The sequence below is a fragment of the Anomaloglossus baeobatrachus genome, chromosome 2, assembly GCF_048569485.1.
Source record: "Anomaloglossus baeobatrachus isolate aAnoBae1 chromosome 2, aAnoBae1.hap1, whole genome shotgun sequence".
Classification (NCBI taxonomy): Eukaryota; Metazoa; Chordata; class Amphibia; order Anura; family Aromobatidae; genus Anomaloglossus; species Anomaloglossus baeobatrachus.
The window spans coordinates 429,777,756-429,793,106 of record NC_134354.1 but is presented as its reverse complement, the minus strand read 5'-3'; the positions used below and the strand labels follow the sequence as shown (position 1 = coordinate 429,793,106).

Below are 15,351 nucleotides of genomic sequence, written 5' to 3'. Positions count from 1 at the left end.
TTAAGTGTGCCTCTCTTATCTGTGCGTGTGCCATTGTTTACTTAAACTAATGGCATTATTACCCTGTGATTACCATTGCCTGGAATGGAAAGGTATGAGTAGAGAAGACCAGTACGCCTTCTGCACACCTCACTGTCAATGCACAATTTCTATTGAGAGCCTGGTGTGGACATGGGGGGGGGAAGCTCTACCAGCTCAGCTACATGCTTAAAACTCAATTCTTTGATTATGTGAGAATAGCTCAACCCAGTAATCTGTGATACACCATTAGATTCAAAATCTCCTTGCCTTATGCTGCTGTCAGATGAGGTAGCAAAAACCTGCTGATAGATTCCCTTTAAGGACAGTGACATTTGACGGCTCAACCGAAATCCCTCTGAACCATGGGCAGTTAGAAGGAAAGCTAAAATAGTTGTGGCTAGCCCATTCCACCAAGTCTGCACCCAATATTGCACTGCCCAGATAGTAAATTCTTTGGCTACCCCTGTTCAGGAAAAGTCTGCCATACAGGCTTTGTGAGCTTTTTTTTTTCAGTTGCACATTCATCGCTATCCCCAACCCTGTAATCAGCTCTGTGATCAGTCTTAAAAACTGGAAGTGTATCTATCAATGTTTAGTCTGGTGTTGGAGACATAACTTGATCCTGGTTGGGTACTTCTATGGGCTCTTATTATTAAAGATAAGCTAATTGGTGGTGACAACGGCACTCTCACCTTCCTGGCCATCCAGCAGTGGCTGCCCCATCCCATCATGCTGTTCCAGAGGTTCTCTGCATATCGCACAGGCCACCTTGGTGTGCCCGTAGGGTGCGCGCGGCCACGCATCTTTTCTTAAAGGACCAGTACATCCTGACCCAGATATGATCTCTCACCTTGCTGGGAGGCTGCAGGTAGTTAAGGCACCTTTCCCTTAAGGGAAGTGCCTGGGCAATGAGTTCCTAATGTTGCTAGTTCTGAGGCCCATTGTGCTGCTGCTATCAATGTGCTATTTTCTGCTGCTGATTCATGTCTGTGTTTTAGTGCATTAACTGTCTGCTGCTGCAACCATCCACGCCAGCTGGCTACCAGGATATCCGTTGCTGCAAGTATCCACACCGGCCGCCTATCACGATACCCACTGTCATCCATCCATCCATCCCAGCCGAATCCACGACACCAGTTGCTGCTGCTGTTTCTACAACCAGAGACTATATTGTATGTGTGCTGTCAGCTACTGAGGTACTGCATATCTCCAGCGGGTGTGCGTGTCGCCACCAACTGTGGCGGTAGTGAAGACTTAGTGGTCTGTGAAGTTTGCTCCTCCAGGCCAGTGAATGGTGCTTTCAGCCCAGTGGACCTACAAAACTCATGGTTGCCCCGGGAGCATAACATATACATAGATATTCAACTAAGAAATGCAAATCCTAATACTTTTCTTACATATTCAAGTTTATTAATCTTTTGGATTGACCAACAGCACTATACTTGATCAATAAAAAAATATCAAAAATACAAATTGGGTAATAATTGTGCACTCAGTGTAGTATTAAACATTTAATTGTCTTAGATCACTAAGGATGCATACAAAAAAGCTTTACTGTTCTAGAAGTTATAGATGTGCAAAAAGATTTGCACTGTCCGGCTCTGGTGTCCACTTCTATATCCCATGGCATCTGGCCCAGGGATCAGCAAACTTCCTCAGCTGGCACTTGAAGACCGGCATCTTGGGAGAATATTGTGATTACATGGTTCCCATGATGTCATGACTAATTGAAGTTGCAGGTTTTGACGCCAAAACACCATCATGGTGTATTCGGGATTCAATGAGATAGATATTCAATACAGATCAATTCTCTAGTGCTACAGAATAATGGCACAGAAAGTGACAGACAATTTCCATGCAAAGCTAAATTCCCTATGTTGACCAGTGTACAGGTATTACAAACATTTTTAAGAATGCTTCTATCCGGAGGAGGTCCTTTCTGTAGAAATACTGATGGGAGGAATGAAAAGGGAAATTTATATCACTTTAGATGGTATCTACTTTGAAATATTATATTGACCTCGAATCATATCTACTAACTTGTATTCCGATATTCAATTAACTAAACGCATTTGTATGTTTCACATATTTTTAATGAAAATTATTTTACAAAAATGTCAAATAGGCTTCCGGATGCTAAAGTTATGATAAAGAAAAAATGAAAGCAAGGTGAAATTTACATAACGTTAAAATAAGAATTCAGATGACAATTATTCATACATATTTTACATCTTTCTAATTATATTGTAATACATAAAATAAAAGGGGAAAAACCAAAAACATCCTAATTTGTTTTCCTAAGTAAAAAATTATAAAGCCAAGCTCCCATCAGTGTACATTTTACAACAATGTAAAGGAGGCAATGTAGCAACTGGTTACCTCGGTGCCTTATAGGGGTTGTCCAAGCAGAAAACATTGTTGACTACTCTGGAGAATTACAAATCAATATGAGATGTAAGGGTGGACATGGGCCAAACACCAAGCACCCTAATGGATCGGCTGTAAACTGCTAGATCTAAACACATGGAAGAATGCTACGCATTGCAACTCATTCAATATGTGGCAGCCGCTGCCAGCTACTGCGGCATAACTCCTATTGTTCTGTTTTTGGATGATTGGTGAGGGAGTACCAGTTGTTGGACCCACCCACGCCTATCTCATACTGATGAACCATCTGGTGAATAGGTAATCAGTATTTTAAAAAAAAAAAGGTGATGGCTTCATCCAGCTCAACTCAAGTAGGTTAAAATTAGCACTTTGTTTCAATAATTTAAAATCCATAAAAGAGTGGTGAGTGGACACTGACCCTTAACTATCTACAAATACAATACGAATTCTTAATCATGACAAAATACTTTATATTTCATCATGATTAAGAATGCATATAGTCTTTGAAAAGTGTTAATGATCAGTATCTTCTAACCACTCTTCTTCATTTAAATGTTTGAAAGAAACCCACCTCATTATAATTATTTATCTACTGCTCTTTTCATGACCTACGTTTTACCCCTGGTCACCATCATGCTCCCTCAGTCTTATAATATATAAAAATTAATCATCACCATTGTTTGTTGGCTGTAAGATATATAGTGTATTGAAATAGTTTACCATCATTGTCGACCTATAATACCTTATCTAACCAATACCTTCAGTGTTGTCTTTATTTGCAATGTGAGGAATGTTAAGTTCTAAGATCTATTTTCTATGATTTGATTCTATGTTGATATGTACAAAGCCGTGCATATGTAATTCTAGCATAACACAAAATCTGTGCATCCGACTTCCCCCGCCCACACAATAATTGAAAGATCTCTTTATACTGTAAAAGCTGTCAATCCCTGTGTGTGGGCAGAGGAAGCAGGACTCACAGGCTCTCTCTGTGTCCTGGCAGTAAGCCATATAAAACAATATATCCTTTAGCTCAGCTTCTACTCAACAGGTAGACCAGCATAAGACACAAGAAAGATCCCCTACATACCTCACAACATATGAATTTCAAAACTTTGGGCATTTTCAGTCTTGACTCAAATCACGAATGCTGCAAGTGGCATATACATGGCTGTAATTTATTCTTACCCATTTTGGCCCTAAAAGAGTGCTGCAAATTATGGTTTTAATCATTGAAAATCCAAGTTTCTATTTTTTGACCTAGAAAGTCTGTTTTTCCTTTGCGTCTCCCCCTGTACATTAGAGAACATCTCATGACCCCTTTTTGCACTGTCAGAAGAACGTTCATTTGATAATGAAACCACTTGGTTTACTGTTGTGCTAAAATTACAAGTGTTTAAATCATTTTCTGTCCCTCTAACGTTGCCATCAGTGTTGTCCTCACGTGTGATAAAATCATTATAGGATGGCAATAGCATATTGTTGCCCTGTTCCTTCACATCAGGACTGTTCCTCTCAATCTCACTGTCAAAGAGCTCAGGTGTAAAATGGATAGTGACATCCTCATCGTCTTCCCCAGTTATCTCGATAACAGAGCTTTCCATCTTTTCTAAGGTAGTATTACCATCAGTTGTGTTGTCACGAAATAGAGGAATGATATTACACACATTCTCAACACATTCTCCATTACTGGCAGAAGCAGGTCTGTCCAAAGTCAGTTTGTTAGAAAGGACTAGACTCCTTTCCTGATGTTCTTCATGGTCATTCGTAATCTCGAGATTACTGTTCTGGTAGGGGTAAGTCCTTGAAGAAGAGGGGAGAGGTGTTGAAGTGAGAGGACTGCTGAGGAAGAAAGAATAGAAAGACGACCTTTGTTTTGAGAGGTTACTTTTTTGCTTCTCAGATTTCTCCATCACTTTTTGAGTTGGATTTGTTTTTTGTCTTCTAGAATGTGTATATTTAGATCTCTGTGCTCTAAAAACTGCAAAATCCCCTAATGAAAGACAAAATAAAAACATGGTTATAACAAGCAGCATATATCGGTATGGTCATGCCTCAAGCCTACTTAATGATTTATTAAGAGATGTGCGACATGAGGTTTCAGGAGAGAATCTCCATGATGAACTCTTCATGACAATAATAAAAAAAAAAAGTAAAGACCCTCATGAAAATACACCCATAAGCAACTAAAGTGAAAATGAAAAGGCAGCGCAAGGAATGGGCAAGAATGTTTTTCCTGTGAATGGCTTCTACATTGTTAATTGTGGCTAAAAAGGTTGTGTTGAAAGCTTGCGCTATTATTATGAGTTGTTTCCGTTTACATCAGATGTATTAAAAAACTATTTCCAATTTATAAATGAGCTTATCAATGTACATCAGTTAGAATTATTCCACAGGCAAATAAATTATTAACAAGTTATTTGCCAATTTGGCTCCTTTCAGAGCTCCTCTCTCTAGTCTTTAGGGCACCACAAGCCCTATATATACCTCCATAAAGCCAGAACATCCATACGTAATGCTAAAGGCTAATAAGCCAGAAACAAGCTGATTGTGAGTTTGAATAAATCGCTCTATGTTCATTAGACTACTGTGGCCTACACCAGTGGTATGAGTGTGTCAGGTAAGTAGGTCCCTTCTGTGATCAGAAGGCCATGCTATGCTCCAGGTCTCTGAATGCTACTACACCATAGTCTAAATACAAACCTTTATTTTTGCCTTTTGTATCTTCATCAGATCCCGAATGGTAAGGACTAGAAATAATTGTGATGACAGATGGTTGGTTGGCACGGGTTGGTGTACAAATGATCTGCTCTGTCTGATGTAAAACACTGTCCGTGGGGTGAACGGAGATGTCCAGCAATGAAGAACTAATAAAGCTCTCCTTGTTGGAAGGAGAAGGATCCTGACGACACATGTCATGACTGACCAGACTTGATAGCTGGACTGATTGTTCCTGTCTTTTAGAAAAAGCTAACAAAGACTCCAGGGCACTGTTAAAAGTAGAATGATGCTGGACCAGCTGCCGCACCCATTTTGATAGTCCTGCAAAACAAATTATATAGAAAACTTTCATTACATTCAAATACAATTGAATAATTGAAGATATTTTTTACATTAATAGCATAAAAGATATCATTGTTGGCCTTTAGCTCATTACAGGAATTAACTATTAGTGGAAGGGGTGTGTAATGCTCTCTCTAGACAGTAAAACATGATGAAAAGTCCCAGTAGTCATCACTTGTTCAGAAGTAATCTTTATAACATCTGTTCATCCCCTTCTAACATCCCATTTCTGAAAATGCCCCCACACCTCTATTAAAGGGAGTGGAAATCATCTGTGTGTTTATAGCTGGACAAATGATAGTGCATGGTGTTTTCCCATGGACAGTACAGTCTTACGTGAGAAGATGTCAGATAGGAGACAATTCCATCTGTGTTAAATTGCTACACTTTGGGTACGCTTTGCAGAAAATAAAATTCTCACCTATTCTCCATGAGACAGTACAATACTAATACTGGCTTCACCACACTTGATTATACTGTATAGAAAGGCTCTGACTGTAGACATTTCTATTACAATGTTATTTTACAATCCAAACTGTTTACATTATTGAATCGATCTATTAGACATAATGAGGATGGTGTACTTGGTTTGAAAATCCATGTCAAAATGGCTGTGCAATCTGCAAGTTGACATGTGTATTTGAGGCGTCCTAGAAGGCAGGAAAACTTTCACAAAGGATGATACAGAAATGCTGACATGGATTTTCAAAGTGAGTACATCAGTTTCATCACATAATAAAAGATCTATTTAATAAAGTACGTGCCTTGTAGTGTAAAATAGGATGACAGATCTGCTTTAATGATACCATTAAAACCTTTGTCAGTTGAAAACTGTATATAATCAAATAATGGTGTCTTGGTAGCTGCATCCGAGCCCTAATTCCTAAAACATACATACTGTATTATTTATTTATTTAGTGTTGCTTATATAGCGCCATCATATTCCATAGTGCTTTAAAGACATTATCAGCACTGTCCCCAATGGGGCTCACAATGTAAATTCCCTATCAGTATGTCCTTGGTGTATGGGAAGAAACTGGAGGAAACCGATGCTAGCATTTCACGTAATCATTCCTACTAGCTTTACATGTGTAAACAACCTACTTATCGCCAATCTGACACGCATGTAGTGTGTCTTATCCATTACTGTATATTGGTTTATTTGCATGCCTCCATGCCATCCTTTAGCCTTTATTTTTTGAAGTTCACCATATCATTCTTTTTCACCATCATATACAAACAGGGCGAATCTCAGTGTTTAATGATTATTCACAAGTATTTGTACTCCTATGATTTTATGACACTGCAGACTAGCATTTTAGTTATATGAAGTTATTAACTGTGAATAATTGCGATGCTGTACACCATATACCTTAAATTGAGTGTCTAAATACTTCCTATATACATATCTACTGGTGTCTGTTTCACCAATCTTAAGAATATTAAGCTACAGGATAAAAGTAAACTACACATCCCCAGTCACACAGGATATTTCAGGTTTTCATTAGCAGGTATGTCCTAGCATGACACAAGATGCAAAATGAAGAACAATCGCGCTTAGTGGACAGGTTTATTAAAAATAGAATGGAATCTGAGCTCCCCCTACTGGCCGCTCACAGGAAGTGTAACACATCCATTTTAAGATCATTTATTATTGTTTCCATCTAATTACTTGTCCACTTGCAACTATATTTTGACTGCACTGGCTGAGGATTTAGGGATTTGCACAGCAGCGCTGCCTTAATAAATTAGACATCTAAAGTGTTTAGCTGAGAAACTTAAAACAAAATCAATTACAAGAAGTGACCTGTTCAAGAAAATACAGGGTTTTCCCTGTGGTCATTGCTGGCTGCAGAATAAATTAAGTTAAATAGGTTCTTCAAGACAAAAACACAAAGAGAAATATTAAATAGAAGTGTCTGCAGTTAATTGACTTAAAATTCCTGTCTTAAAAATATAAAAACAAGACCTATCTCTAATATTCACACATTGCATAAAAGGTAAGTTCCAATAAAAAACTTTATGTCCAATCTAAAGAAATGTCCTATGGCTGATTAATCTGTTTCACTCATGCATTAACATCTAGTGTCCAAAATATTATTAGCTAACAACATGGATGTTAGACAGAAATGTTCACATTTCATGTCGGTTGAAGGTGAAATATTTATTTCCTTCTCTTCCTGCCCATTGTCACTGCTCAAGTCATGTAGGATAAACCTTTAAATGTGGGATTGCGTCTTTTAAACACTAAAGGGTGCTTTTCACGCTGCGACTTCGCTAACGATATATCGTCAGGGTCACGTCGTTAGTGACGCCTATCCGGTGTCGTTTGCGACATCGCAGCGTGTGACACCTAGGAGCGACAATCAACGATCGTAAAAACGTCAACAATCATTGATCGTTCACATGTCGCTCCTTTTCATAATATCGTTGGTGGTGCATGCCGCTGGTTGTTCGTCATTCCTGCGGCATCACACATCGATATGTGTGACACCGCAGGAACGACGAACATCTCCTTACCTGCGTCCACCGGCAATGAGGAAGGAAGGAGGTGGGCGGCATGTTTCGGCCGCTCATCTCCGCCTTTCCTCTGCTATTGGGCTGCCGCTTAGTGACGCTGAACGCACCTCCCCCTTGAAGGAGGGATTGTTCGGCAGCAACAGCGACGTCACTAACCAGGTATGTGCGTGTGACGCTGCCGTAGCGATCACCACATCGCAAGAACGACGGGGACGGGTGCTATCGCCCGCGACATCACTAGCAATCGTTAGCGATGTCGCAGCGTGTAAAGCACCCTTAAGGCTCAAATCCATCAAGCAGATTTTGGTAGCGTTCTTGCATAAAACTACTCTAAATGTTGCATAATTTTTGTGCAACTTAAAGCTCTGTCTCCTTTTTCAAAAATATTTGGAGCACAGGCGGGATTGTGTTATGGCCTGGTGCTCCCAACAAATTCATCATAATTTTGCACCACAAAAGTGGAATGAATTATGACAGAAATGTTCTCTAGCCCTGATCAGGAGTACTTTTCTGGCAGGAGCATATGGTAGCTGAAAGATGTGCCAAATGAAGAGGCAAGTGCTTCTTAAGGAATTTGGCGAATATTACGCCAGGGCAAACCTCATCATGATTGAAGTACAAGACACCTGATGAATGGGGGTGGGGGGGTCTATATGTAACAAGTAAAGGTGAGCAAAAAGATTTACAGAATCCAGGATAAGCAGCCACATATGTGGTCTGTGGCTGGCGTACCAAAGTATACCAAACCTCCCTGCCAGTCACAACCCCTATAAAAGCAGAGAATATGGGTGAATCAGCTGCAGCCCTGAGATGAACATGAAGATTGTAGAGAGGAAATAGGTATTCAGCTGCGCTATCACCACATAGAACATAATATTAATTTATGTCTTTTATTCTGTATGCTCAGGTCAATGCGTTTCAGGGGTCGCTGCCCCCTTCATCAGGACAACAAGCAAAGAATATAAACCCATTATAGTTTATGTTCTTTGCTTGTTGTTCTGATGAAGGAGGTTGCGACCCCTGAAAAGCGTTGACCTGAGCATACAGAATAAAAGACAAATTAATATTACGTTCGATGTGGTGATAGCGTGGCTGAATTCTGATTAGCAGGCTCTCATGATGATGGGCATACTCCGCAGCGTGATGATGTTGTGAGGTCTTTTAATCAGAAGAAGCGCTGGGGATGTTGCATGAGGTTTGCAGTTCTCTGGGCTGCTACTGTAGTCTTTGGATGCTGGACCAGAGTCCTGTGAATCTTTTTGCTCAAGTCTAGTAATGATGTCAAAGTGACGGCTGCTATCTTGGAAGCTAAATTTACACAGTCATTTTTCACTTACCAGTTATATACTTTGGATTGCTTCGAAAACGGTCATCAACTAATATCAGTGCACCCCAATCATTTTTATGTCGGATACATCTGAGGAAAAAAATGCAGAATTTTACTAATAGTTCACAGGTAAGTGGTAGAAACTAGATATTTTCCCCATCAACAAAAATGTAAACTAAACAGCATGAAAAAAATTGAGCTGAATACAAGGCTCTGCGAATATACTGGATGTAGAAGAGATCAATTTAGTAAAAATTAAGTACTATGAAAAGTAGGAGTATCCTTATCACAACACACAAGGTTGTTTGATTTCGGCGTTCTGCCTGTAAGTCAAACCCTTAGAATTGGAATATATGAGCAGATATTGAACTTGGATACATATCTTATGATCCCATATGCATTTCTGGGTGGTATAGCCCTAGAGTTACTGACAGATGCTAAAAGTGCCAATGTGGTTAAATATCTAGTAGTAGTATTGTACAATTCTGTACAATGTGATCTAGTTCTAAATAGAATACCATGCAGTAAACATTCTTCACAATAGGAACCTATGGGTGACAGATGTCTTTGCCGATTATCGGAAAGGAATTGAAAAAATAAATCTAATAAACACTCCTCAGAGCAGAGAGACTCATGTAAAACGGTCAATATAGAACACAATATGTCAATGGTTCTGGTGTCTCAACCTTCTAGTTTTTATAAATCTCACATGCATTCATATGCTGGAAACAGTATTTCCAGGTTATCAAGTGTCAAATTAAGGGAATGTCACTGTGTTGTGCCCTGGTAGAATTATTTGTGTATCCTTTGTTTCCCCATAACCTTCTGGTGTATAAAAAAAACAAGGAAAGTTTACTTTGTCGTACCGTTTCTGCATGGCAGAGCATTTCTAGATTTTCAGGAAAGTGCCAGATTCAAGCCTTTTCTGCTTCCATTGCCATAAATCTTTGTAGACATTTTCCCCCTAAAATGTGACCACTTTGTGTCACTGTCAGCGTATATCAGATTTTGGTGAAGGATCTCTTCAAGTAAAAGGTCACTTGTCTTTAGTGACTTTCTTTTCCTGTGCATGGCCTTTCAGTGACGTTCCACTGAGTGGAAGGTGAATAAAGCTGAACTATTTTTTTTTCTCTCTCTCTCTTCTTAATTTCGCAGACTTCAGAAACCATTGCGCTGTGTTTTTGTTACTCGAGCTCCTCAAGGCCAGACGGGCACACAATGAGAAATCCAATATGCTATTTGTTATAGTTCAGCACTACGCATTTAATCGATACGTGCAGGGAGACTGAACCGAAGTGATCTGTATTGAAGTATAGCAGCCTTATAAATAAATGTACAAATGGATTATTAATTATTTACTGGTGCTCGTTAATCTGGATATCATCTGCTGCATGCACTTATGGGTGTCAGAGCTATAACCAGCAGCTGCCAGAATTTACTTGTTATGCATCATAATTTACAGGCATTTATCATTATATCCAAATTACAGAATATCAAGTGACTGTGAATTTACACTGCCTACTTACAATGAGCAATCCCATAATAGAAAACCAGCTCACAATCAGCCGATACATCATCATGTAGCAAAACAATAAGTAATCCATTAGAGTGATAACTGATGATCTAGAATCTAAACGCGGCAAGTCTCAGCCTGAGAGAACACAAAACATGACTCCAATGAAAGGTCGGAATATGTCATTTTCTCAGCGCAATCTTGTATGAAGAAACTCTGGGTGCTGAGCAATTATACACAAAGAAAGGTTTGCACATTTTAACTCATTTCAACTAATAATAATAAAAAAAATTGTGAATAATTATTTTAATTACTTTTTGAGGAATAAACAATATAAATTAACTATTTAAACTCTCAGCACCAACCAAATAATATGAACATGGCAACAACTTGGTTTCTTATAATGGAATCATGTCGGATTTTTTAGGTTTTTATTCAGTGCTGTGAATGTAATAAATGCGCTAACAAAGTAGAGATTGTTTTATCAACTGATTAAGCTGTGTACGCCAGTGACAATTAATAGAGGGATTACTCTACTAGTGTATCACCACACTTTGAGGTTGATAGATATGTTAGCAATAAATAAAAAAAAACAGCAGATAGGGTTGAAATAGAAAAGTACTCAACTCATTTTGAAGACTACATTAACAATCTATAGATAAATCACATAGATTAATTAAATAGCTATAAGTACACTTTTACATTCACTAGAAATGTCTATATTACAAAGCAAAACTTTTTACGTGGACTTTATTACTGTTCAAATAATAAAATATTGTCGACTATAGGATTTGCACACACGATTAGTTAGAAAATAGTAGGAGTATCAATAACATAAAACTCAACGTAAAAGAACTTGCCTCCCCAAAGCTTGATTCAGGGCTCGGTATGCTTGGATCTCATACCACTGGCTCCCAGGTAGAAGTCCTCTAGTTTTTGAGTGCTGATCATTATATTTCCTTTTCAGTTCAACCTACAATAAACAAGATAAAAACAGAAATCATAGTAAGAGAGAACATAAATATATCAAGAGTAAAAGACCTAAATGTTTATATGCCTTACAAATACCGTTTCCACTTATCTTGCTGAATAATTAGTGATTTGCATGACCTAACATACACGAAACACACAATGGGTTAAGTGACCAAAAGAAACTTCACACAAAATCCCAAATGGGCTGCTTGTATATATTGGCATGTTTCCTGGCTGCCAGGAATGTAATATTAATAAAATTCTATGGCTGTTACTCATATTATTTGGAATAGCTAAGCAGACTTAACATGACGGTAATGTACTTCTATTAGCACTCAGAAGATCTGAAGGGTTTTTCTCTTTTTTTTTTTTTTAACCATTCAGTTCTACATGTTGACACTTTGCCTTACTTTCATTGCATGCCACATTTCTAAATGATCTTGTCACACACAAAACTGATATTTCTTTTATCTATTCTGCGACATAAGATATTGTCCAAGTTTCCAATTCCAAAGTGTCTAAATTAAGGGTAATACTGAGAGCCTGGAAGAGATAATGAAACTTAGTCCCAGACTTAAACAAATGAGTCAGGTTAGATTCTTTTAGCAAGAACGACAAAATGCATGAATTGGAAATGTGCAGAACTGCAATGCAGCGTGAATACAGCATCATAAGAATGGACATAATTACTACGGAGGAAAAAAATAAAACCAAAAAGGGTTACTATATCTTTGTAACACTTAAGTCTTTACAACAAGGTTCCCACTATTTGTTGTTTTTTTTTTTTTTAATAAAACAAAAAGGTGGAAAAAAAAGTAATGAAAACCACAGCAATTTTTTAATTAAATGTAAGGAATTAAATATATGGCTTTATTCCGGAATATAAGAGATGACCTAAGACTCGGATAGTCTAAATCGTTTAGAACGGGCTCACATAGATTATCTATGGAGCCTGCAGAGGACTAGGGGCATTAAATACATCCATTCTAATATGCAAATCTACAAACAAAAATTGAAAAAGGTATTAAATGTGTTTCTTTAGATATAGTTTAAGACTTAAAATGTAGATAATAAATTAATGCTCTCATATATTTATAATACATCCACTTATAATACAGTCTTCAAAAGTGAATCTATTTGACAAAATTGGTGCCAATGTTAAAATCAATAAAATAAAAGCGCAATAGAGGAGATAAATTCAGCAGAGAAATGGGTACACTGCATAAACCGCAACATTTCCTTGCAAAATCCTTGTGAAGCAACTAAGACAAGTCTCAGGATAATAATTTGACATTGTATAACGTCTTGAGATGCGCTGTGGACATGATTATGTGCCGCAATGAACATAATAAGTGTATCTGAATAATAATACTAATAATAATGACTGCACTATAGCTTATATCACCTGTCCTGGCAAGCTCTACTGTGATAAGAAATCAGTTCTGTGACGAACAACCAACAAGTAAACCTCCGCAATACCAGAGAGGCGGACAGGTATAAACTGGCTCTAAATTGCCAGGATGCCCCAATTCCACTAGCAGTGCGCTTTGGCATGGTAATAAGTTTTGACAAACATCAAAAATCCCTGAATGTAAAAGTTTGAAATCTGCAAACAGAGTTTTATGGGCTTTTGAGCGAAAAGCTGCGCCGGAAAGCTTTCACCCTATTTTTTTTTTTTCTTGTGGATTGCTCTTTTGTACAGTGTTAACCTTTTTAAACTGACAGCTGAAGGGACACGCTTCAGGAAAAATACAGAAGACTTCTAACTATTTCTGACAGGTAATTTTCAACATGGGTTGGGGTACAACATTTTATTTTCTGTACCTATGCCCTTTCAAACAAACTGTCAAATGTACAAATTCAAACTTTCAAAGCCAGACAGTAAATTGAATTTGATTCTGTAGATTTAATAGTTGCCTCAGTCAGAGAAAACGCATGTGGCAGAATGGTACATGTTCTCTAAAGTGAAAGGTGGAAAAAAAAAAAGATTCAAAGAGCTTGAACACGCTGCTGTGTGAAAGACAAAACTATAGTATTCTGTACAGATGTCTCACATCAGCACAACATAAAGAAAGACACTATATAGGTGAAGACAGGTAGGCCTACATGTAGTAGATGAAAGGACAATACAGCAGCATAATCTACATCATAAATGTAATGTCTACAAATACTTATGTTAGGTCTTTATTTTACAGTACGTGATCCAAACCTGAAAATAATCTATCTAATAGTATTTGGCTTGAAATAATTCTTGACTTCCATCTTGTAATGAAGGACAAGTTAAAAAAATATATCACTGCAAATACAGTGGAACCTTGGTTTAAGAGTAACTTGCTTTGAGAGCGTTTTGCAAGACAAGCAAAGCTTTTTAAAAATTTGTAACTTGGTTTAAGAGCAATGCTTTGCAATAAGAGCAAACTCCCACTGTGTACACTTCCGATTCCATCCTTACACCGCGCTCTGACCCACTCTGGAGGAAACTTTCTGTACATATGTACTGTATACTGTATACAGTATACCATTGCACAGTACAGTATCTACTATATAGCATTTCTATCAATTTGCATTTGTGAATACAGTATTGTACTCTCTTACGGATAAACTGTATAGCACATTGCTTGTACTGTATCACTCACACACCAACAATTCTATTGGAAGCTAATATGCAGTTTAATTTGTTTTACATGTTTTTTACTGTACATTATTTTGTATTAGTGCATGGTAATAATTTTATATGAATACAGTACATTTTGTATTACTGTAAGAAGTTTGTTTAAATACTGTAAATATTTTTGGGTTGTAGAACGAATTGTCTGCGTTTCAATTATTTCCTATGGGAAAATTTGCTTTGATAGAAGAGTAAGGTGTACTTTGCACACTACGATATCGCAGCTGCGATGTCGGTGGGGTCATATCGAAAGTGACACACATCCGGCCTCGCTGTCGATATCGTAGTGTGTATATCCTTTTTGATACGATTAACGAGCGCAAAAGCTTCGTAATCGTATCATCGGTGTAGTGTCCGACATTTTCATAATTTCGCTGCAGCGACGGTACGAGCGATCGCACCCGGCCACCGTCGTTTGTACGTCACGGGCAATTTGTTGCCCGTGGCGCACAATGTCGTTAGCCCCCGTCACACATACTTACCTCCCGAACGACCTCGCTGTGGGCAGCGAACATCCTCTTCCTGAAGGGGGAGGGCCGTTCAGCGTCACAGCGACGTCACACAGCGGCCGCCCAATAGAAGCAGAGGGGATGAGATGAGCGTGACGTAACATCCCGCCCACCTCCTTCCTTCCACATTGCCGGCGGGACACAGGTAAGCTGTGTTCGTCATTCCCGGGGTGTCACACGGAGCGATGTGTGCTGCCTCGGGAAAGACGAACAACCGGCGCGCAGAAGGAGGAATGACTTTATGAAAATGAACGACGTGTCAACGAGCAACGATAAGGTATTTTTGCTCGTTCACAGTCGTTCGTAGCTGTCACACGCTACGATATCTCTAACAATGCCGGATGTGTGTGACGGAATCCATGACCCCCGA

General features: G+C 38.5%; 1 protein-coding gene across 2 annotated transcripts in view; it reads right to left on the bottom strand.

The window, feature by feature from the left end:
• Positions 1-1,503: 1,503 nt before the first annotated feature.
• BRIP1 (BRCA1 interacting DNA helicase 1) overlaps positions 1,504-15,351 on the bottom strand; it is a 455,971-nt gene continuing 442,123 nt past the window's right edge. For both annotated transcript variants that reach the window (XM_075336237.1, XM_075336238.1), the window contains exons 17-20: positions 11,693-11,805; positions 9,330-9,409; positions 5,113-5,451; positions 1,504-4,402 (exon numbers count right to left, since the gene is read on the bottom strand). In XM_075336237.1, the coding sequence (XP_075192352.1) occupies positions 3,639-4,402; positions 5,113-5,451; positions 9,330-9,409; positions 11,693-11,805 (1,296 nt within the window). In that variant the 3' untranslated portion in view covers positions 1,504-3,638. The remainder of the gene's footprint in view (positions 4,403-5,112; positions 5,452-9,329; positions 9,410-11,692; positions 11,806-15,351) is intronic.